Genomic DNA, 23,880 nt, shown 5'->3' with positions numbered 1-23,880 from the left:
CCATGCATACGATACTTGGCTCCTAGAGTTCTTCTTATGTCTGTTATTATATTCTGACGGGACGGGTCACAAAACCACAAATTTCGCCCGGTAAGAGCCACAAAGACAAGCCGCAGTTGCTGTGGCAACAATATTAAAAACGCATGGTTTGTTACTTGCCTTACATATGTATTAGGGAAAGTAAATCATCTACTACGGGATGTCATTCCTGAGAGAATACCTCCTTAATGGCTGTTTATCTCGTCCGGCCGAGGGGCGAAAAGAAGATCAATAAGGTTGTTTAAATCTTGTCTCGATTAGTAATAGATTTTTGTAGTGATGGAGTGACGCAAAGTACCACATCGAGTCGTAGTAAAGGAAAAAAAAACAGGCGAAGGGGAAAGGCTACAAAACTTTGCACCACCAGACGGAACATCAAGAAGAAAGTGTTAATCTGTTGGATTAATTAGTCTTTTATCCCAAAGGAAGAAATGGCTGATGGAGTTGGGGTGCTACCATTTGTGAGAGGTATTGACCTCTCCAAGAACGACTTTCATGTACGTTTAACCATTCTTCTTATTTACATGTTTTAGTCATAAGTGACTGCATGATTATTTGATTTTCACAGTGCTGCTTGTTTAAACAATCAGTACTTTTTGTAGCATGTTACGTTCTCTTAAGAATTTCCCTTCCTGCTTTGGAAATTGTTTTAATGGGTCTCACATTTATTTATAGCTTAGCTAGTTAACCAAGCTTTCTTCTTCAAGTTGAAAAAATGAGTTTCTCTCAAACAAAAGCTTAGACATCATCATCATCATTCTCGGATTAACGTCCGTTTTCCATGCTAGCATGGATTGGATGAGGTATATTAATGACCCTCTTCCAATCTGATCTAGACTGTGGTAGATCTAAACTCAACTTCCTCTGTAACGAGGGTGCCGATATAAGCCGCATACACCGTAAAAAGTGCGGGCGTTTTTGGGCGAGTTCGGGGTTTTAAAAAAAATCAAGTATTTGCCCGAAAAACCCTGAAGAGACCCGAACAATGCTCGAAGAAGAAATGAAAAACAGACACTAATGATTCAAAAAACTATAAAAATTAAAATAAACTTACTATGTGGTAGTGCAGTTCTTAAAAGAACTAGAAGTTTAAAATAAGATTAACTTGATAAATAACTTATATATAAACTTTATAACTCCTTTATCTTCAGGCGCCTTCTTCTAACTATCGTCCGCATGGTTTGTTACAAGGAATTGCATTTCGGGAATGTTCTGGGCGAGTTCGGGAAAGTGTGGGCGGTTCCGGGAGACAACCGCCAATTTAATTCGAAAAGTCGCCCAAACTCGCCCTTATACCATTCTCATATCATTCCTTTGTAAACGGTCAAGATCTTCCTGCTTCACTGCCCATGTCTCACTACCGTACAACATAACACTTCATACACAGGCCTCATACAACCTACCTTTTACCTCAATTGACAAGACTCTGCTGGTCAACAAAGGAAGTAACTCTCTGGACTTTTTCCAAGCAGAAGCTATCCTGCAAGTAACACTTCTTCCAACACACCCTTCTCTGCCGAACATATCACCTAAGTAACAGAAGTTCTCAACTATCTCTATTGAGCCACTGTTGTATATCATTAAATTAAGAAACCCTGAGTTTAAATTGAACAATGTGACTAATTGCTTCGGAGGCCATTTTGTTTTATCTGTGAGTTGTCTACCAAGCTTTGTAGAATACTAATGTTTGTTAGAGTAAAGGAAACCACTTGTTGCGATATATTTGGGATGAAAAGGGCTTTTTTCGATAATAATCACATGAGCAAAGAACAACACAAGTAGCCAATCAAAAAGCGCGGCCAGAGTTTGGCCGCAGAAAAATCATTTGAGACCCAGTGTAATTTTTCCCACCTTAACTACTCCGCTTTCCCAGTGGCTAATTTAGTTAGGGAAAACGACAAAACACAGAATTCCGCAATCTTGGTATTTGTCAAATTGTTACCTCTAAGGGGCCTTCGAAAATTTTTTGGGGCCCTGTTAGCGGGATATCGGCGCTAAAGGGGGTCTGAAGTTTGAAAAAAAGATCCGCTAAGCATTCAAAAATTTGTTTGTGGCCTGAAAATTCCTCGTTGTTCGCGAGCACAATTCCTCTTGTCATCAATTCCGATAACTTTTATCTACAAAACACGCCCTGAGCCATCCAAGATTTATCCGAATGGGTGTATTTCAGAGGTCCGAATCTTAGCGCCGATATCCCGCTAACGAGGCCCGAAAAGAACTTTAAAGTGTAATTTTTGAATTTCTATTACTATTCAATGCATATCTAATTCCTTTAGGTATATTTAAGAATTATGTAAAACACAGTCTGGGAAATCCTTGTTGTTGCACGGTTAACTTCCAAGATTTAGCCATGTTATTGCACGGCTATCAAACATGGTGGATTTCCTAAGGAGTACAATTACACGGCTAACAAATTTCTTGACTTTGGGTGGTAACAGCGCAAAAAAAGTTTGCAATCTTGTATGCATGATATTTAGTAATAAAGTTGTTTCTTATTACCACTGGATCTCTTGCAGCCACCTCTTCTTCAACAAGGCTGTTGAAAGAGCCAAAATCTGTATTATAAGACATTTTTGGATACAATAGTAAAAGAACAACCTTTCTTTGTTTTTTTTCCTTCTCGTGTACATTTACGTGTGTATATAAATATTATCTCTGTTTTTATTTGGATGAATGCGCTGGATCGCCTGGATAGAATTTTTACAAAAATTAATGAAAAATTACTAAATATATACTAAAAAGAAAATTGCAATAAAAACAGTCAATCTTTTCAATGCCATGTTCAAATTTCCAGGCCTGAGCCTGAGCTATATATAAGTCTTACTGTAATATCTAAGAACGATTACAATTATACTAAACTTATATATAACTGTCTTTTTGTCCTCTTCGTAATAAGTTGTAATCCTAGTCGTTTCACCTAAAACCAACCACTTTTTAAAAAAATTCTTTAAAATAATGTTAAAATGTAAGTTGCGTTGATTTCTTAAAAGTCTTAATAAGGGTATATTGATTGGCACACAATTTTAAAATATAAGCCTGCAAAATTCACCAGCTGTTCAACATAAAAAAAATATTAATATTCTATAGGTCTAACAACAAAATATATCAACAGCAAAAATTAAACTTTTCTGTTTTTGACAAAAATTGGCACAGTGAACAAACAAAACATGTTTGATCAAGCCTGGAAATGATTTCTACTAACCTAGGCCTGTTGATATGATTATGATAATAAGATATATTGCCTGTTGCCTGAGTTGGTTTTTTGGTTATTGTCTTGACAACTTGTTTTACAGGCTAAGTTAGCAATGTAGCAAACAATTATCAAGCCATAAACCACTTATCAAGTCAAATCAAACATATTTCAATACCAACAGCAAGAGGGGAAAATAAGGAAAGAAACATTTTTTTGCAAGATAACCACGTATCCACTAAATTTTGCGTAACTTTCAAATGCAGGTGGCCTAAAGTATAACATTTTTGTGTAAGCTTGTATAGGCCCTATATGTTTATTTGCAAAATTTGATTTTTTTAAATCCATTTTTTTAATCCATTAGCAATATTTTGATTAGCATTTCGGGCTCTATGTACAATACAAGCAACAAGTAAATTTTCTTATTTTTTTTAATCATTAAATTTGAATGAGGGATCTTTTTTATTGTGGATTTTTTCATAGGCTTAAACAACTAGTCTATTAAAATTAATTCTATTTTAGTCATCCTTCCCATCTCGTATTACCTCCATGACAAACTTACGATGGCTGCGTGTTGACAGATCAAATCTAACAAAAGTTCCTCCAGAAATTGGAAATCTAACAAAACTTGTAAGTCTTATGAGTAATTATTTTTCACAGTGCTATAAATTCTATATTCATTAAATTTGTGTCCCTGTCTTTCTTTTTAGGAGCATCTTTCACTAGTGAAAAATAACTTAAACAGTTTACAAATTAATGTAGAGAACTTACCTAACTTGAAGGTACTACACATTCATTTTATTGTTTTTCTACTTAGTGTTTTTTAACCTATTGAATGTCCAATATGAGGATTTGAGGGTCCTGGAAGGAGAGCCAATATATAGTTAAGAGATATCTATGTTATAAGTTTTTATCTGTGATTGGCAAAGTGTGAATGCATGTCCATTTATAGGCCCAAAATTATGCAAGGAAATATCAAAAAAATTATAGTTATGTAGAATAATTCTAAAAATTCCTGCTTTGGTGCATTGCCATATCAATAAAGAAAAGGAAAAGAAAATTTGCTAACAAAATTCTAACTTTTAGTAAAAATCTACATTATTTTCAACCCTTGTCAGCCTGGACAAATTACATTATGTTAGTTTTTAATTTAAACAGCTCTGGCTTTTTATTTATTTAGATAGAGATCTCATATATGTCCTTTTAATTCTTAGGTGATTAATGTTCGGCATAACAATTTGAAAAATGCAAGTATACCAGATGAAGTGTTTGCACTGGATGATCTTTTGACAGTGGTAAGAACACTCTTCATCTTTTAAAAACTTTATAATTCTCTTTTCTTTTGTTTTTCTTTCATGTCAAAGAGAATTAACACTGTTGAGTTAAGTAAAGAATGAATGCTTGTAATCCAAACTTTTGTGTGCAGACTTCAAAAATTTATTTTGACAGTCAGTCTTCTGTTGTTTGAGATAATAATAAAAATAATTTATAAAAGAATGATTTTAATAAAGATCTATATATATTTCATAAGTTGTTTTTGAGTATTTGTATAAGAAAGTTGGAGTCACACAATGTTTAATGTGTAGACGATAAAGTGAAGTTGAGAAATAATGGCTTTCCTCCTTGTTTTGATTCTCATGATTGCTTCACATATAAACTGTTCAAAAATTATTTCAATGGAAAATGTGGAATGTTCAACATATGAGGATTACATATATACAGATCCAAGATATTACAGATATTATCCTTATGTTGTGAAACTTCATCGCTGCATCGGCAGTTATGGATTAATAAGTCCAGCGATGAGAAAATGTGTCCCACTAGACTTCAAGACAGAAAATATTAGCGTGTTTAATAGAGTAGATTTTACACAAAGTTCAATGTTGGTTCTAAATCATACTGGTTGTCATAGTGAATGTGTAAACAATGCATCCATGTGTACAAAGCACGAAAAGTGGAACGATGTACTATGTAAATGTTTATGTAACTATGAAAAGAAACCTAGTCCGTGTTGTTTCCCGCATGTGTGGAACTCGTTAGAATGTGGATGTGTGTGTCCTACCCAAATGCGGGAATGTAGCAGTAGAAAATCGTGGAGCTATGACGAATGCGATTGTATCTGCAAACCAGAATTTTTCTATCTATGTTCTAAAAGAAATCTTACAATAAATTTGAACACATGCTCTTGTGGACATAACGTACAGCTTGAAGAATTAAGTGCATGTAGCAGGATGGTGTCAAGGAAAATCATTTTAGTTGCAATGCTTGCAGAAGCTTTGGCCATTATATTTTGTTTCTTAGTTTACACAAGTTTTTGTAAAAGAAAAAAATTGGATATAACGCATGAGAAAAGTGTTTTATTGAACGAGGAGACAAAATTATAATGTTAGCTATTTATGAAAACTGGTGAAGAAAATTAATAATATCATGCATTAGACAAACTTAAATCTAAAAAGAACTGTTCGTACAGCAACATAAACTGGCTGTGTGTAAAATCCTTTTGTAAAAATATTTTTTTGTTTTGATAAATTATCATTTATTTATTTGATGATTACACATTGTACCATGCACAAGAAGATAAATTCAGCTTATCTTATTTATTTTATTTTTTTAGAATAACCTTGCTTGCAAATTAGTAATAACAACTGAACATGAAAAACATCTAGCTTTTCTAAATTGTTAAAATATTCCCAATTTTTCAGTTATGAAAAGGCCTGTATTTGTCCAAATTTTAGCATATAAATGACAAGTGCTTAACTCCTTTTTTTGCTTACTATTAGTTTCAAACTTAACGTTTAAAACATGCAGTGATATTATAAAAACAAGAAATGCATCACTAGTTCGCATACACTGTCGTGTATGTATACAATGTTCATCCTTCTTGACTGGTTTTTTTTAAAAGTCTTGTCGTTTTATTTTAGGATTTGAGTCATAATGATATCATTGAGGTAATAATTGTTACAGTTTTTTAAAGAATCATTAATTTTTCTGTGTTCCATGTTTAATGTTTTTTTTCCTCGTCACTGCAGATTCCGGAAGAATTGGAAAATGCAAGTGAATTGCTTGTCCTTAACCTTAGCAACAACCGGTAAATTCTTGTAAATTTTTTAAGGGAACTTTGGTTTGTGTATTTTTTCCTTCTGAATCATTAATAGATTTGATTGCAATGCCTGAAACTTGTTTCGTTAAGTAATTTTTTATTTATTTTCTTAGCGTTACACAGATTCCTAATCAGGTATTTCTTTAACTTTTTTGTTGAAAGTATTCTTTTGTTTCTACTTGTTCCCTTCACATCTATTTCTTTTATTTAGTTATTCATGCATCTCACAGATTTGATCTTTATGGATGTTAGTAATAACCTACTAGGTATAGTATGCTTTGTATACAAAAGTTAACTGCAACGGGACTAGTTAATAAAGTTTTTGTTTCATTTTCAATTTGATTTTTTCTTACTTTTTTTAAAATTTTTTGTTATAGAAACTATTCCTCCACAATTACGAAGATTAACCAACCTGCAAACTCTTGTAAGATTTTTTTTATTTTTTACATAAATTATTCAACCAATAAGGTTGATGTTTGTGTCATTACCACAAGTATCGAGTCACTCAGAACATTGTGACACATTACCAAAAAACCCTAAACATTTCTGAATTTCACAAATTTAAATTTAGATCCTCAACAACAACCCGTTGCTACATGCACAACTCAGGTATGCTCTATCCTTGATGTTATAAATACATGAATGACAAGCCAGGTGCTGTACTTGTTGAATTGCTACTGTCATTTTTATTAATTTATTGAAATCACCGATTTTGTTTGAGTAAGAAACCGTAACAATACAATTGCTGAGCTTACCTTTCACTGGTTAAATATCAATTCTTGTTGCTGTATGGTTTCGTGTACTTTTTTTCTTGAAAACTGATGTTTTGTGCACTGTTTAGACAACTACCATCCCTAACTCAACTACATACGTTACATCTCCGAAATACACAGGTACAATTAAATTTTGTACACATGATAAGATTGTGTTTGCTGAAAAATAATTAACATATTTAGTAGGACGACTACAAGTAAACTACTGTTAAGTTATATTGGCAAATGTAAGGAAAAAATAAAAAATAATATTTAGTAAGGAAGATCGCGAAGAATATTAGTTTGGTTGTTTTATTCCTAGAAATTAATGACAATGGCTATCTTCACTATTACTCTTTTTTGGATATTTGAAAGTGTGATATTATAAATTTCAAGTATTCTGCCTTTTCTTTTTTTAGCGGACAATATCGAACATGCCAAATAAATTGGACAATATCGAAACGTTGACAGACTTGGATATTTCACATAATGATTTGCCAAGAGGTTAAATTTGTTGCAAACTCTTTCATTATATTTGTATGCTAAAAACATCTTAAACAGAGTGGGCACATCATCATCATCATCATCATTCTCGGCTTAACGTCCGTTTTCCATGCTAGCATGGGTTGGACGGGGTATATTAATGACCCTCTTCCAATCTGATCTAGACTGTGTTAGATCTAAACTCAACTTCCTCACTATCAAGTCTGTCCTTATAACCTCCTGCCAAGTCTTTCTCGGTCTGCCTCTGGGCTTTGCCCCAGGAACTATCAAGTCTCTACACTTTCTTACCCAATTATCCTCCTCCATTCTTTCCAAGTGCCCCAGCCAATTCAATCTTCTTATCTGGATAACATCTTTAATTCTACAGAGACTTAGCCTGCTTCTTAGCTCATCTGAACTTTTCTGTCTCTCAGACTGGCATTACACATCCACCTAACCATTCTCATATCATTACTTTCTAAACGGTCAAGATCTTCCTGCTTCACTGCCCATGTCTCACTACCATACAACATAACACTTCTTACACAGGCCTCATACAACCTACCTTTTACCTCAATTGACAGGACTCTGCTAGTCAATAAAGGAAGTAACTCTCTAAACTTTTTCCAAGCAGAACCTATCCTGCAAGTAACACTTCTTCCAACACCCCCTTCACTGCCCAACATATCACCTAAGTAACAGAAGTTCTTAACTATCTCTAACGAGCCACTGTTGTACATCATTAAAGCTGGAAATACTTCATTCTCTATAATCTCACCTTTGCAACGCTTGCATACAAACTGTATGCCAGCTCTTAACCTTCCACTAATACTACTGCACTTCTTATGTACCCAATGCTTGCAAGTCTGACAAAAAATTGAGTTACTACCAACCCCTTTCCTGCAAACTCCACAAGGCCACTTTCCAACTACAGGGTCACACTTGGCTGCAATGCTACTTATCATGACTTTAGACTTTGCTGTGTTTACCTTCAGCCCTTTCTCTTCTAGTCCTTTCTTCCACTTCTCAAACTTTTCAACTAATTCTTCCATCGACTCTGCTATGAGAACCAAATCATCTGCATACAATAACTCCCATGGGCAACCTGTTCTGAACTCCATCGACAGCGCTTCTAAGACTAGAATAAACAACAAAGGACTAAGTACAGAACCCTGATGTACACCAACATTTACACTAAATTCATCACTAAGTGAATCGTTAATCCTGACACGACTTCTAGCATTGCTGTACATAGACTGAACCATCGTAACTAGCCACTCATCCACACCTAATTTTCTCATAGCCCACCAAATAACTTTACGTGGCACTCTATCAAAAGCTTTCTCTAAATCTACAAAGGCAAAATAGAGATTCTTTCTCTTTCCTAAATATTTTTCCTGAAGCTGTCTGAGTAAAAATATTGCATCTGTAGTGCCACGCCCTGGAACAAAACCAAATTGCATCTTATCTATATCAATTCTTTCTCTAAGTAACTTATCAATCACTCTTTCAATAACTTTCATTACTTGATCAACCAACTTCAAACCTCTATAGTTACCCCTTTCTAATGCATCACCCTTGCCCTTGAAACAATTCACTATTACACTCGACTGCCACTCACTCGGAATAGCACCATCCTTTATAATCTGGTTAGCAAGACTTGTAATAAGCTCAACTCCAATATATCCAGATGCTTTTACCATCTCTGCAACAATACCTGATACTCCTGCAGCCTTGCCAATCTTCATTTTCCTAATAGCCTCCACTACCCATTCTGTCTTGATCTGCATGGCTGGCCCTTCTACGACATCATCATCAGACAAATTATCCTCGTCCCAATCAAACTCAGTGTTAAGCAACCTCTGATAATGATTCTTCCAAGCTACCCTTTTCTCCTCCTCTGTGCTACCAAAACACCTTCATCATTACGTATACACTTCTCACCTACAATATCTTGATTAGTCTTCTTCATTTGCTTTGCTATCTTGAATACCTCATTGCGCTGGTCTTCCCTTCTTAACACATCTGCAAATCTGTTTCTCTCTGCTTCTGATTTTGCCTTATACACTGCTGTACGAGCCCGACGCTTAGCTTCTAAGTAAATACTTTTACTACCACCTGACTTCCACTCTTTCCAAAGTTTCCTCTTTTCCTTTATACACTGGTCAACCTCATTATTCCACCACCAGGTCTGTTTATGTCTAGCTGGTCCTTTCTTCCACCCACAGGTATCATCAGAAGCTTCTAGAAGACAATTCTTCAAAGTAGTCCAAGTACTTTCAACATTGTCACTATCACATTGACTATTGTAGGCTAACTGCTGAACTTTTGCACTAAATTGTCTTGCTACAATCTCTTCCTTCAGCTTCCAGACTTTTCGACGGGGCCTGTACTTTCCCTTGGCTTCTCTGACACTCTTCAAGATAATATTACAAACCAGCAACCTATGCTGGGAAACACACTCTTCCCCCGATATAACTTTCACGTCCTTCACCACTTTCTTGTCTGACTTTCTAACCAAAAAGTAATCTATCTGTGTCTTACAACCACCTGACTCATATGTTATCAGCCTACTCTGTCTCTTACTGAATGATGTGTTGCAAACCACCATGTCCGTTGCCATTTCAAACTCAAGCAATCTCTCCCCTTCCTTATTTCTGCTCCCAAATCCATAGCCTCCATGCACACCTCTATAACCTTCAGATGACTTCCCAACATGACCATTAAAGTCGCCGCCCACCATGACAAGTTCAGTGTCTCCAAACTTTGATGTGACTGCTATTAACTCATCATAAAACTTATCTTTATCTTCCTCACTGAGTCCACACTGTGGAGCATAAACTGACAGAAAAGTGACAATCCTATTACCTATCAAAAACTTTATCACTATAATACGACTATTAACACGCATAACATCTATTACTTTTTCTACCCACTTCTCTGCAACGAATATGCCAACTCCTCCATATCCATCACTATTACCAATCCAAAAAAGCTTATACCTTAAGCCCTCCTACCTTCCACAAATCTCACTGAAGCTCCTCTCCACCTAACTTCCTGAACACAACACATATCAACAGATCTACGTTCTAACATTTCAACTACTTCACCTGCTCTACCTCTCAGAGTACCAACATTTACACTAGCCATCCTCAACCTAGTGTTATCTACCTTGTGATGTGATAGCTGGGTAACGATCTGACGATGCTCACATCTGACATCTGTCCTACCGTGCGCGACACCTTCACTCCTTAGAGTTCCACCCCGTTTACGCAGTTTGTCTGATTAACTATTCTTACGGCCATTAATAAAGAGTTTTGGCATTGTTTTACAGCTGGATGCCCTTCCTAGCGCCAACCGTTCACAGACCGGACTGGGTGTTTTTTAAAGTGACACCATCACTATGTGGCATTTCATGGGACTTCCACAATCGCCCCTTTAAACTAAGGTATGGTGGAGGACGTTCAACTCCTCTCTTGTCTCTTAAGGAGACCCTTCACCCAGGAGACCCTTCACCCACTTCACACACTTCTTAAAATATTCTGAATCACTTAAAAAATGATACCTAAAATATTAAAATTCCCAGAAATATTGATTCCTTTTAAAAAATTTACTAAATTTGTTTATCAGCATTCCTTTCTTCAAGTATTACTTTCACGTTATTAAAAAAAAAGATTAATCAGTGTATGTTTTCACCTTTACAACATTCCTAGACCTGGAGTTAAATTCCACTTTCTAATTGGAAAGGCATATCGGGTACACATCCATAATGCTTGTTGCTACATTCTATCATAGTTCCTGAGCCTGTTTATCGTATGACGAATCTTAAAAGGCTGGATTTAAGTCACAACACCATAACAGAATTATCTAGTCTCATTGGTAAGCATTTTTTTTAATCAGAATAAAATTATGGTTTTAAAGAAAGCAAAACATTATTAATTACATTTTTTTAGATTCATGGACCAAGCTAGAAACACTAAATCTAAGTAGGAACCAGTTGACTGCATTACCTGTAAGTTTAAGCTATAAAATCCATTTCTCAAATTGAGCATACTACCTTTAACCTTTTTTCTTTTTTTTTTTAATTTAGCATACAATATGCAAAATGACCAGTTTAAAAAGACTTTATGCAAACAGTAAGTTTCTTTAAATTTTTTAAGATTTTTTTTTTAAAAACAAATTTGTCATCTCATATGTTAATTTCAATGCAGGTAACAATTTGACGTTTGAAGGGATTCCACTTGGGATTGGAAAGTTGTTAAACTTGGTATGCATTGTTTTTCCTATTTCTTTTAGCCTAGTCCCGAAGAGAAATCCTTTATGGCAGGCAGTTTGAAAAAAATAATTAATTTAAAATTTAGTGACAAACAAACAAGTCATTGAAAAACCTAAAAAACATATTCTTAGCATATTCTTACCTTTCATATTAATTTCATATTAAGAATTATTTGTGCATTTCTGCGGGCATCAAAATTCAAATGACCAATCTTTTCCATTTTTCTTCTGCCTAAGTGGATTTTTCCACAGGCTAGTCATACTAAAGGAATTTGAACCTAGTTTTGATAATATTTAAAGTAAAAATTTATGTTCTGTTTTAAATTCAGGAAGTTTTCATGGCAGCATGGAATAAGTTGGAATGTATCCCCGAAGGTGTTTGCAGGTAAACATTTTCTCATCTATCCTGGCTGGTAACATAAAAATTAGTACCAGAGATGAAAAGAAAAAGTGCTAGATTAATACCCTTTTTGATCTCTTAAACAAAAATCCCCTTTTAAATTTTGACCTCTTAAACAAAAATTTTCTTTTACTCTATAGATTGCTCTTTATATGTTTTATTTTTATTTTATGCATGTTTTATGTATGTTATCATTATATTTTCTTGTTACAGATGTATGAAGTTAAAAAAATTGGTCCTTCACTCTAACTGCTTGATCACGTTACCTGAAGGAATACACTTTTTGGCAAATTTAGAAGTAATCAGCTTAATTCATAGAAGTATCATAGAAGTAAAACTTTTATTTCAGAAAAATTTACTCTATACTTATTGTTCTTTACTAGAATTTAGACACACGAAATAATCCGAAGTTAGTGATGCCTCCAAAGCCTGTATCGCAAAGTGAAGCAGATGCTGAATTTTATAACATTGATTTTTCATATCAAACTCAACTTCGTCTTGCGGCTGGTCAGTCTCCGTCTGTGTTGCAGAGTAAGGTTAATTATGTTTATAAACAAAGGCAAGGGGAAGGTACAGCTTAAACATCAAAAGTAGTTGATGCCTGTCGGTCAGATATCAAGAAGCTTTAAAAGTCTTAAAGTGATAATTTTGAACAATTATTGTAAGTTGGTTATACCACAGAAAATTATTGTGAAGCAGAACTTTAAGAAATTTTATGTCAATGTTGTTTAGAACAAAAAAATGTTTTAACTATTAATATGTTGTTGCAAATGATTTGTCAGCATCCATGTGACTTTTTTTCTTCATTTATTTTCAGCCAAAGATCCAATTGCTAGAAAGGTAAGTTGTCCACATAAAAGTACTGTTTTCCGTGTATGTATCTTATTTGACATGTATTTTCATATAATATAGATGCGACTCCGTGGAAGAAGATATCAAAGTGTTAATGAAACCGACAAGAAATTGAAGGTAATGCATTATCTGGGCTTAACAGAAAATAAAATAGAATTAGACTAGAAGAAAAAAGGATTGAAATTAGATCCAGACTGAAAGAAAAAAAGATTGAAATTAGATCCTTCTCCCTATGACTGTTTTTGCTTGAGAAATACACATTTTTAATTTTAATTGTCTAAATGTCTTTCACTGTTTCTTAATGTTACCTACTTTTATTTAGGGCATGGTTGAAAGTGCAGAAGAACGAAAACATAAGAAAATAAGGAAGGTAATTTGTCCTAGGATTTATTCTGTAGGTTGAATACGAATGTTTTTATGTTGTATTGTTCTTTGATGTTGTATTCATATGTGTTTTTATGGGTGCTATCATGGGTCAGATTCTCATTGTGGTGAATTTTTTTCATGTTTTCAGGATGGCGATGATGATGGATCACCAGATGATCATAAGCTAAAGTAAGTATTAATAATAAAAGAAATTCAACTAAAAAAACTTTTTATTCTATGTATTGTTTTTTTTTTGTGTTACTTTTAATCATTAAATTTTAAACTGGAAAGCTATGCTATACACTCAATTGCTCCAATTTTGAGCATTCTTGACACTGTTTTTTTTATTGCATTGAGTTTTGTTTCTAACTCAACAACAAGAATTCATGGGACATGAGATTAGTAGACAATTACTGTTTTTATTTTTATTTTATACCCTACTACATATCCTATACATCATACATCTTACCATCCCATACCTTACGATATTTTTTATTATCCTCTTAACTCATAAAATTCCCCAGTCAAAAGGCTTAATTCATGCAAAATTAAAATCTTTCAGGATTTTAAAATATTCATCACACCTTGGTACAGGCCACACCATTTTATAAGAGTCGAGCTTAGCCAATTCGAACTTAGCTCATCTAAGTTTCGAATATGATAGCTGTATTTAACAACATTTGCTAGATTAACATCTAAGAAAATCGAACAGACCGTTGTCAGACAATTAATGCTTACATCATTCACATAAATAACAAACTGCTATAAAATTTTATAGGACAGGCAAACGGTGGGATCAAAAATTGGTGAAACCTGATTTAAACTATCAAGATATATTTCTAGAAGACGTTGGAACAGATGAAGGTTTGTGTTTGGGACAAATTTTACATTGTAACAATGAATTTATTATTACATGGTCTCATTTATATTCACTTCAATTTCATTTCCTTAGGTCTTACTGTCTGGGTCATTGAGAACTTCTTACCAACTCCAATGGAAGAAGGTGTGTTACATTTTGTGAATCTGGGGAAGTATCGAATTTAGTCCCAATAATAAAATAATGATTTAATTATAGGGTTATTTGGAAAATTTTATGATGGCGATTGTTATATCATATTGAAGGTAAGGTGATTACTCAAATGTTTATCTATCATCTTTTTTTTAATCTGTTTTTCTTTGCTAGAACATAGATATAAAAAAATATTTTTTGACTTGGGAAAGTGAAACACAGCGTTCTCACTAATGAAATCCTGCATACGACAAGTTAGCCAAATTGATATTATGTTGTTGGTAATGGGAAGCATTTATATTTTTTGCTTAAAGTGATTTAATATAAACAAACATACATTTCATTTAGACTGAGTATGACGAAACAGATCAACTTTTCCACAAAATATATTACTGGATTGGTCAACACTGCACAGTGAGTGATCAAAAATAATTTATAATAGGGCGCGTACTGATATCACATCTAGTAGGTTTTAAGTTGGCCAGCCTGCAGTGTTGAATGTGTTAAAAATACACTGCTTTATTGGGAGAAATTTTTTGTCATATTTCCAAAAATGTGAAATACTGTTAAAATATATAGTATAGTATAGTATAAAGAATTTTGTAAATAATTTACTTCTTTTTATGTTAAAGTTGGACAAAAAAGCCTGTGCAGCCATTCATGCAGTTAATCTTCGTAATCTGCTCGGCGCTGAAGGTAGAACAATGAGAGAAGAACAAAGTGATGAATCTGATGAGTTCTTGGAGCTTTTCGACACTGGTGTCTCTTATATCGAAGGTGGCAACAGCAGCGGCTTCTACTCTGTAGAGGAGACTGTGTATACCACCAGATTGTATCGATTGTATGGCGGACACGGTATAAAGGTGGAACCTGTGGAACTCACATGGGAGTCTCTTGATCCGAATTACGTGTTTGTCTGTGATGCAGGCCTGAAAGTCTATGTATGGTCTGGCTCGAAGGTAGATAGTGTTTTAGCTAAATCAGTGTTGTGCTGTAGGATGAAGTGTGTACCATCTTCTGTAAGAGAAAAAAAACCCTCACGGTTATAGAGTTTACTTTAATTGAGACAAGGTTTTACAATTGTAGTGATCAGTAATCTAAAGCACTTGTTACACTAATAAAAACAATATTCGCGAAACTGGATTACAACTTCAGTCCCCCCCCCCCTTTTATTCATTTAATGAATTTAAGGTGAACTCAAGTAATTTTATGTAAAGACTTTGCTTCTTTATCTTTTATGTGTTGCTTTTTATTCTTGTAGGCCAAGCTCATGTTTAGGACCAAAGGACGGTAAGGGTATATTTTTATTTTTTATTTGTCTATTAATTTAATCATTTATTTAGTCATTTACCCATCATTTATTCATTCATTCATTCAGCAGTCAGTCATTTATATTTTATTATGGCCCTCTACTTTTTAAATTCTTCTCATTAAAACAACATCCACTTTTTCAGCTTATTTGCAGACAAAATTATGAAAATGGAACGCAAAAACAAAGGAGAAATTGTGCAAATATTCGAGGTATTGTCATGTCGACCATGTTATTAACGTTCTCTAGCATAGCGACTAGGATATTACGTGACTGAATGTTTATAGGATGAAATTGAAGAATTTATGGGCTTCTGGGATCTTTTGGGTGGTCCACCAACTGGAAGATTGCGCGTAAGTGAAAAACAACTTAATGTCATAACAGCTTTTGTTTTGTAATATAGTTTTGACTTATTTGTTGTTATTTCTGCAGGAGAAGTATGAGTACAAGTATTTTACACCCAAGCAACCCATTTTATATAAAGTCGGCCTAGGTATGGGATACTTGGAACTGCCTCAAGGTATGCTTTTTTGTGTTTTAGCTATAATTGTGAGAGCAGACGTTTAAGTTCTAATTCGTTTTGAAAAGTAATAAATTAATTTGTCAGAGAGCGTTTGGCTTAATCTTGTTTTTGGCCTTTTTATACTTGTCTCGATTAGTTGTAACTTGTTCAAATTGTCTTTGTTAGCTTGTGTTTGTTTGTTTAGTTGAATTACCTGATAACAAGTTGAAGCAGAGCCTACTTGACACGAAAAGTGTTTACGTTCTCGACTGTTGGTCTGATGTTTTCATATGGTGAGTTGAAAATAATTTTCATCAAAGTTATTGAGTACTATGCAACCAACAGTTCCACAATCACATTACCATTTTGTAATTTACTCTTTTACCGTATACGTCTCCTTGTTGTTAATATAAAAAAAATATCTTTTGGATATTAGTTATTTTTGCATAATTGATTTGTTTTGACCTGTTTTTATCTTGTTGTTATTTTGGGTAAAATTGCTCGGAGCCAAATTAAAAATATTATTTTTTGTTCATTTTGTTATTGTCAATTTTTGTAACACTGCATGGTTTTTGGCAAATTTTAACTAATCATACTCGGAGAACTTTTCTATAGTCTCCAACGCTACTAATAATTTTGATTTGGAGTTGAAGGAGAGTCTGTTGATCCGTAGGGACAAGCCAATTCTCAATAGAAATATTGTGTCTATGCCATTATTTCTATTTTCAGATAATTGACTTTCCCCTTTGGATAATTTTATGATCGTACGATACAATCATACCATATTATTGTATATTTAAACATATTGTATTAGGGCTTGTGTTCTTATCAAGGCCGTTGAACGGCCTAAACGTCGTGAAGTGTAGTGATTATTATTTTTTTATTTTATAACACCGCACACAAACACTCGGTTAATGTTATTTTTTGTTACCGAGGTGAATTTTTTAGCGTTTATTTTTGTAAAATTAATTATCTAATATCAAAATAATATAAATAACACGGTTTGTTTTAACAGGTACTGTCAGTAGTGAAACAGTGCGTCATTTTTTCTTAGGATTGGTCGTCGTTCAGCCCGCTTAGTTCGAGCTGCAGCGTTAAAATTAGCTCAAGAACTTTCCGAGTTTCTACCAAGGCCTGCATTTTCGTTGGTGACGAGAAATTTGGAAGGGTAAGATATGTAGCATGTTTTTTTTTTACTATATTGACTACAAACTGTGACTTTTAGCTTATCGGATACGCAATTATGTAATTCCGTGGTGATTTGGGAAAAGGGGGAATGCCTCTCCAATAGATATCACGATGTTATTTCACCTGAGTCAAATTATAGTTAGGTTTAAACGGGAATACTGTTTTATGCCTGGCTCTTCACAATAACACATGCTTTATAAAGTATATTTCTGCAGGTTTCTGGTGTTCTCTTATAGAGTGGAACAATCCGTGTTCAAAACAAAATTTGCTGGTTGGGATGATGTGCTGGCTGTCGATTTCACCAAAACCGCTGACAGGGTGGCACAGATCAAAAAGGTGCGTTATTTTTATCCTGCCAATTATGTGCTGAGTCAGCTTCTTCTCTAAATTTGCAGACTCGTTGATTAAGTAAAAAGAGTCTATTTGTGGCAAGTTAAACTGTGTAAGTACAGTTTCAAACTTTGATTATTTCTAGTGGATAAATCTAGCAGTATACATTATAAAGTGATGAATTTTAGACAAATTGACTCTCTTAGATTCTCTTAGTCTAAGCTAATCTGGCTGTGCCGCACGGCTTGGCTCGACTTACCTTCACTGTAGAAAAACAACTGCCATCTGAGTCGTGCTGCAGAATATGCATAACGTTTTAAAACTACCTATTTAGCAAGAAATTGTTGCTAAATATAGCTACCATCTTGTAAATTTTGTTCCGGTTCAGTTAGGTTTGGATCAGATCGGATTGGATTAGATTGCTTCTTATAAAACGGTATGCTGAAACAAGGCGTGATGAATAGAGTTCGGTTCGGCACGGAACAGCTTATATAATAGTCTTTATGAACTTGAGTTGATTGTTATCTTGTACATGATCGTTTTCGTGGCGCTGTTACACAAATATTTAAACTTTGCGTTGATTTTATAAGCGTTTTTTGAACGATATTTTCTGTGGTCGCATAGTTGCCAGACTTACAAGGGAGGTGATAATTATTTTCTTAAACCTTCTAACGTTTCAGGAGAGTGATGCAAACGCGGGAAAAAGCGAAGACAGTGTCGTACCCAATCTCCCACCACCGAAAGTACAGAAGGTGGACTTGGCAGCATTGTTTACAGCACGACAGTTGCCAATGTCGGATCAAGAATGTGTAAGTGTTCAGGCCATCACGACCTAATCAAATTTAAAAGAACTATTTTAAATCACTAAATGCTGACAAATTCACAGGATCTCCAGGAGCCTTGCAACTTTTTAAGTTTTACTACAGTAAACTCTCGTTTTCACAAACTCTAATGGGATACAAAGTTCGCAAAATTGGGAGTTCGTTATTTCGAAAGGGTACAAAAAGTTCATAAAGGCTTCTACGGAAGCCTGGAAAAAATTAATAATTCTTTAAATTGAGATATTTGTTGTATTGGACGCTCGTAATGTTGAGAGTTCACTGCATCTTAACAGCTAACAGAAAAAAAAGCCTGGGAATAAACACTTCCCGTTCATTTATATGCATGGAATTCTTATATTTTTATTAGGATCAATCGTCTGAAGAATGGAACGAAGATTTGGACCAAATGGAATGTTTCGTGCTGGAAGGAAGAAAATTCGTTCGGCTGCCGGAAGAAGAGATCGGTCATTTCCGTAGTGGGGACTGTTACGTGTTTTTGTGTAGATACTGGGTACCACCTGAGGAAAATGAAGATGAAGAAGCGGAAGAGGAGGAGGAAAAAGAAGACGACTTTCAGTGTGTCGTCTACTTTTGGGAGGGACGCGACGCTGGTAAAATGGGATGGCTAACGTTCGCGTTTAGTCTGCAAAAGAAATTTGAAGCCTTGTTCGGAGACAAACTTGAAGTAGTACGAACTAGACAACAGCAGGAAGCTCTGAAGTTCCTCTCTCACTTCAAAGGTCGTTTTGTTGTAGAGAAAGGAAAAAGAAAGCACAGTGAAGCTGAAGCGAAATCGAAACTGTTTGAGATTCGTTCGACGATGGGTAAATTGACTCGTCGTGCCATGGAGGTGGAATGCGACGCAACTAATCTCAACACGAACTTCCCTTACGTGCTCAAGGTAGGCTCGAATTCCCCTTGTGCTATCCTTTTTACAATTAAGCTGTAGCAGTTTTGTGATATTGGTAATAGCCCGGCTATTTTAGTGTCACTTCATAGTGCAGTGGTTGCAACCTCAAGAGGGAATAGCGTTGTATAGGGCAGGGATTGTTGAAAGCATTTGGTATTTTCAAAATAGCTTTTCACTCTAAGTTACGAGATTATGAGAAGTATTACAAGAACTTTTCTAGGCCAGGTGAAAAACTTAGCATTTGGAAACTACTTTTCTCTTTTTCGACTTTAATCGACAACTTATGTTCCAGGTCCCCTTTGACAATGCTGGTGGTATTGTGTATGTATGGCTGGGTAAGAAATGTGACCAGGAGCAGTTTAGCCATGCAGAGGAGATTGGCAACGAATTGGCCGAAGAGGGTTATTCCTTACAGGTAGTACAGGAAGGTGAAGAACCGGAGAACTTCTTTTGGGTTGGTATTGGCGGAAAGAAGGAAATAGCTCAGGTAAGTTATTAAACGAATACGGTTTTTGTGAGGTGTTTGACTAGATAGCTGTTCTTGTCTAGTGGATTATAATATACACATCATAATGTTAGACATCGGAACAATTTTTTGTCATATAGAGCTGTTGATAAGAACGCGTACCATTTTCTAAATGTAAATATCCCTTCAGCCTTTCTAAGTCAATTTAGTCCGCGTCAAGAATGAATTGTCGGCGTGAAATATGCTTCACATCGGCAAACTTGTATTTCAAGTCTGCAATGTGTATTTTATTTTGTGATTGTACGCTCCAACACGGACAATATTTAAAGACGAAGTGCGAAGATAACTTTTTTAACTTCAACTTACATCTAGCTTAAATAAAACCTTAAGAGTTTTCGTTGACAAGAGACTTAAATTTCCTTCCTAGCATTGCCCAACTCCGTCAATGTTAAAACGGCAGGCTTCGCTAGACAACTTTCGCTTTAAGTCGCGCCTCACATTTTGCTTACTTTTAACTACTTAGGCGCTTCATGCTTTTTTTAGACGGCTGAGTACGCTGACAATGCAAGATTATTTAGATGTTCCAATGAAAAAGGATTTTTTACGGTGTCAGAGAAATGCTCTGACTTTTGTCAGGTAAGAGAGTTTTTATAAGTTTAAAGATTTTGGTTCAGAATAAACTAAATAAAGAACGCATTCTTTTTAATTTTTGTTAGAGTTGTCATAAGGCAACTTTTCAAAAAAGCAAGCTGGAGGAGATTTTTATGTCCCTCCAGTATTATGCATAATATTACCGTTATTTAAACGATGATCGCTATACACCTAGGACGATCTAGCAGATGATGACGTCATGTTATTGGACACTGGTACCGAGGTTAGTATATTTTGAGACTTATATTTTTTTGCGCTTCAAGTTACCATTCTCTCGACCTAAGTTCATAAAAATATAAATTACTCCTTGTCCTTAACTATGATGTATGTTATAGAAATATTTTCACTTTAGTGCGACCTTATCAACTATATTGTATTATGTTTTAGCTTTTCATCTGGATAGGCGAGACAGCGAGTGATATTGAGAAGAAGTTGTCAGTAAAAGCGGCGCAGGTAATGCTTGAGCCACACTTTAGGAAAATCCTTCCTTTTTTTACCCCTACGTAAGCAAACCTTGTAGTAGAGATTTTACAGAAATAACAAAACCAAATGCAATCGCACTGAGTGAGTTTGCAAATTCGAGAGTGTTTATAATCTCCTACAAAACAGGGTGTAACAAACGCCTGAGAATAGCTATGAAAGTAGAAAGAATGTGAGGGATAGGCTTTTAATAGCGAGTGCTAAAAAGGTGCCCCTTGCCTTATGTTGTATGAACGTATGATAGCTCTATAAGCTCTTTATATTTGTTAATACTTGTCAAATAGAAGGTTATCAAATATTTATTTCATCATTAGTGCCAAAGTAAAATGGTCAATAACTGTTAGAATTGTTATACACATATAAATAAGATCAAGTATTTAAGAAGCGTAGAAAAGTGATCATAGTACTTAAGGAACTGCTGGCCTTGTGGTAGAGCGTTCGCTTCCAGTGCGGAAGGTCTTGAGTTCAAACCCCGGTCAATTCATGCTAGAGGTTTAGTATGAGAATAGGATTGATATCTTCGGCGGTTCTCTAGTTGAGCAACTGTTGTGCTTGCACTGCTCAAATGAGAGCTTTAAATGGACAAGGACCCCCATCGCTAGACCCTCATTGAAAGCAGTTATATTAGGAACTGGAGAGGCTATTATGGGCATTATGAACTGTAACTGTCTATTGAGAAATAAATGTTTAAAGTATTATACTCTCTAAAAAACAAACAAAATCGTCATGTGCTGAAACACAACGAAAATTTGTTTTGTAATTTTGCTGGCCATTTAATCTTTTGTGATCACACATTTTTTGTAAAAACTTGGGTTTATAGCAGTGTAGTTACTACACTGCTATAAACCCAATAAGTTCCCAACCCTTTAAAAAGTTAAGAACGTTCAATCGTTGGATTTTAGTGTTATTATGAAATCATTCGTGTGAAGTAAGGCTTTCAAGGAATTTAGCAAGCTTTCAATAAAAGGCTTTTTGATATGCGATAAAAATATTCCAAACTAATATGAAAGGAATATCCTTTCTTTGTTATCCCTGTTTTCTTACCCCTTGCTAACTTTGGTTAGAAAAGTCTAAGTAGTGCATCTGCAGAATCGCAAGTTTTGCTGAATCAGCACATTTTTGGGGCAGCCAACTTGTTTTAACTTCTCTCTAATGTAAAATCGTTATGTAGAATTTCGTATCATTTTTTAAAACAGCTTTTATTTATATACTCGAATTGATTGCATTCATATTTTTTTAAAGTTTATTACAGAAATGCTGACATCAGCATAAAAATGTCAAATTTAGACTGTTTTTCAACATAACTCGGTAATGAAGAGTTATGCTTAGTTCAGTGTTACCAGTAATTTGTTTAAGGAAGTGACTCGAATTTTCACAATCTGGTCTGCAAAATACCTTTTAATATCTGGTTAGCCTAAAAACACCTCGATTTATGATATATAGGTATTTAGGACCTAAAAAAAATATAAGAAAATTTTTACTCTTCGCGGTGTATATTTTTGGACTATGGTCTCAAACTTTTTATAATTTATAAAACAGCTTGTATAATTTTGCAATACTTCTTCCATTTTTCGTAGGTTTACATGCAGCATATCAAAGAACAAAAGCTGGGACCTCAGCGCAAGCTCCATTTAACCGGCAAACGAAAGGAGCCTATTATATTTTCGCGATGCTTCCACGGGTGGTCTGAATGGCCAGCAAAGTAGATGTCCAAGTTAGCTATCAAACCGAAATCGCTTATGACATTGTGTAGTTTTTTAATTATAGGGTAGAGAGAATGTTATATATAATTTATAACCCTTTTCGCGTCATTAAATTTTCATGATTTTTTTAAACAAAATAATTCTAAAATTATGTATATTTGGCGCCGGTAAGCCTTAAGGGAGACTGCTTTTAAAGTATTTTTGTATTATACGTGCGTAGCGAGAGTAGGTTAAACATATCAGATGTGAGCAGTCTTGTTTAGAAGACTAAGAAATACAGGAATGATCACTGACGGGGGTAAAGAGGTGGTATTAGACAACCCTCCTCCCGACAAATTGAAAAATGTTTTTACTGCATTGCATTTGATAGAACAATGTTGCAATGCCCCTAAGTGAGCCCGGCCTGGCGGAATGTCTGATGAAAGTAACTCTAGTTATTCGAGAAATATAGCAGAGACGGTGAATTAGTTTTCCTTCAAAGCAGTTCTTTGTCCACAAAGCTCCCATTCCCGCCAGTTTTCGATGTCTTCTTGACCTCTAAAGGGATTAGGATACGTGAATCAGTTTGTGACCTTTTTCTTTAATTAATTTTTGAGTAAGTTTTACAAATGGTTTCAGTGATTGTTTTGATGTTGTTCTTTTAGCGTGCGCAACAAAATCTCAGCGCCGCGTTTTTTTGATGCGAAGAAAGACAAACAGTGGAAATTATTTAATAAAACTTTTATTAAAGATGAATCAAATCATATATTTTGTACAATTTTTTTTTAGTTTTTATTTCTAAGCGTTGATTTAAAATAACCTTTATGGATGCAGCCCTAGCCCCAATTCTTTTATTCCGTTTTGTTCTTTAACAACGAAAGGAAAGCATGGTCCTGGAAACGAGGTTGATATTCTGTAATTTTTATATTCCGATGAACACACATTTATCAGAGGATGCGTTTTTTTATCGTGTGATGTAATCGTTTTTCGTTTTGTATTATATATTGATTAGCTCGCTGTTGTATTTTTGTAAGATAGCATCAAAGAAGAGTTTTCTTTGAAACTTCTCACTACA

General features: G+C 34.7%; 2 protein-coding genes across 2 annotated transcripts; both read left to right on the top strand.

Moving 5' to 3' along the window:
- The first annotated feature begins 318 nt into the window (after nt 1-318).
- Nucleotides 319-23,878, top strand: LOC130649593 (protein flightless-1 homolog). The gene is made up of 42 exons (XM_057455903.1): nt 319-536; nt 3,752-3,859; nt 3,940-4,011; nt 4,444-4,524; nt 6,151-6,177; nt 6,259-6,317; nt 6,443-6,464; nt 6,541-6,595; nt 6,707-6,753; nt 6,901-6,938; nt 7,171-7,222; nt 7,501-7,585; nt 11,360-11,443; nt 11,518-11,576; nt 11,655-11,700; nt 11,776-11,831; nt 12,169-12,224; nt 12,453-12,537; nt 12,623-12,770; nt 13,057-13,079; nt 13,152-13,208; nt 13,414-13,461; nt 13,606-13,646; nt 14,236-14,321; nt 14,410-14,460; nt 14,533-14,579; nt 14,815-14,880; nt 15,099-15,425; nt 15,728-15,756; nt 15,921-15,987; nt 16,063-16,128; nt 16,208-16,295; nt 16,483-16,570; nt 17,332-17,445; nt 17,702-17,801; nt 18,476-18,604; nt 18,984-19,517; nt 19,819-20,013; nt 20,536-20,628; nt 20,819-20,866; nt 21,031-21,096; nt 22,701-23,878. The coding sequence occupies exons 1-42, from the start codon at nt 471-473 to the stop codon at nt 22,827-22,829; spliced, it is 3,738 nt and encodes a 1,245-aa protein (XP_057311886.1). The 5' UTR covers nt 319-470; the 3' UTR covers nt 22,830-23,878.
- On the top strand, nt 4,532-5,825 carry LOC130649597 (uncharacterized). Its single transcript, XM_057455908.1, has one exon. The coding sequence runs from the start codon at nt 4,840-4,842 to the stop codon at nt 5,611-5,613; it is 774 nt and encodes a 257-aa protein (XP_057311891.1). The 5' UTR covers nt 4,532-4,839; the 3' UTR covers nt 5,614-5,825.
- Nucleotides 23,879-23,880: the final 2 nt, after the last annotated feature.

The sequence above is a fragment of the Hydractinia symbiolongicarpus genome, chromosome 7 (genome assembly GCF_029227915.1).
Source record: "Hydractinia symbiolongicarpus strain clone_291-10 chromosome 7, HSymV2.1, whole genome shotgun sequence".
Taxonomy (NCBI): domain Eukaryota; kingdom Metazoa; phylum Cnidaria; class Hydrozoa; order Anthoathecata; family Hydractiniidae; genus Hydractinia; species Hydractinia symbiolongicarpus.
This window is presented reverse-complemented; position numbering and strand designations above follow the sequence as displayed.

Bases quoted from the DNA above. Each gene is read 5' to 3' on its own strand.
- LOC130649597 (XM_057455908.1), top strand. From the start codon at position 4,840: ATGGCTTTCCTCCTTGTTTTGATTCTCATGATTGCTTCACATATAAAC.
- LOC130649593 (XM_057455903.1), top strand. From the start codon at position 471: ATGGCTGATGGAGTTGGGGTGCTACCATTTGTGAGAGGTATTGACCTC. The intron at 4,012-4,443 runs GTACTACACATT...TTTAATTCTTAG, and splicing joins AGAACTTACCTAACTTGAAG to GTGATTAATGTTCGGCATAA. The intron at 16,296-16,482 runs GTATGCTTTTTT...TTGTTTGTTTAG, and splicing joins ATACTTGGAACTGCCTCAAG to TTGAATTACCTGATAACAAG.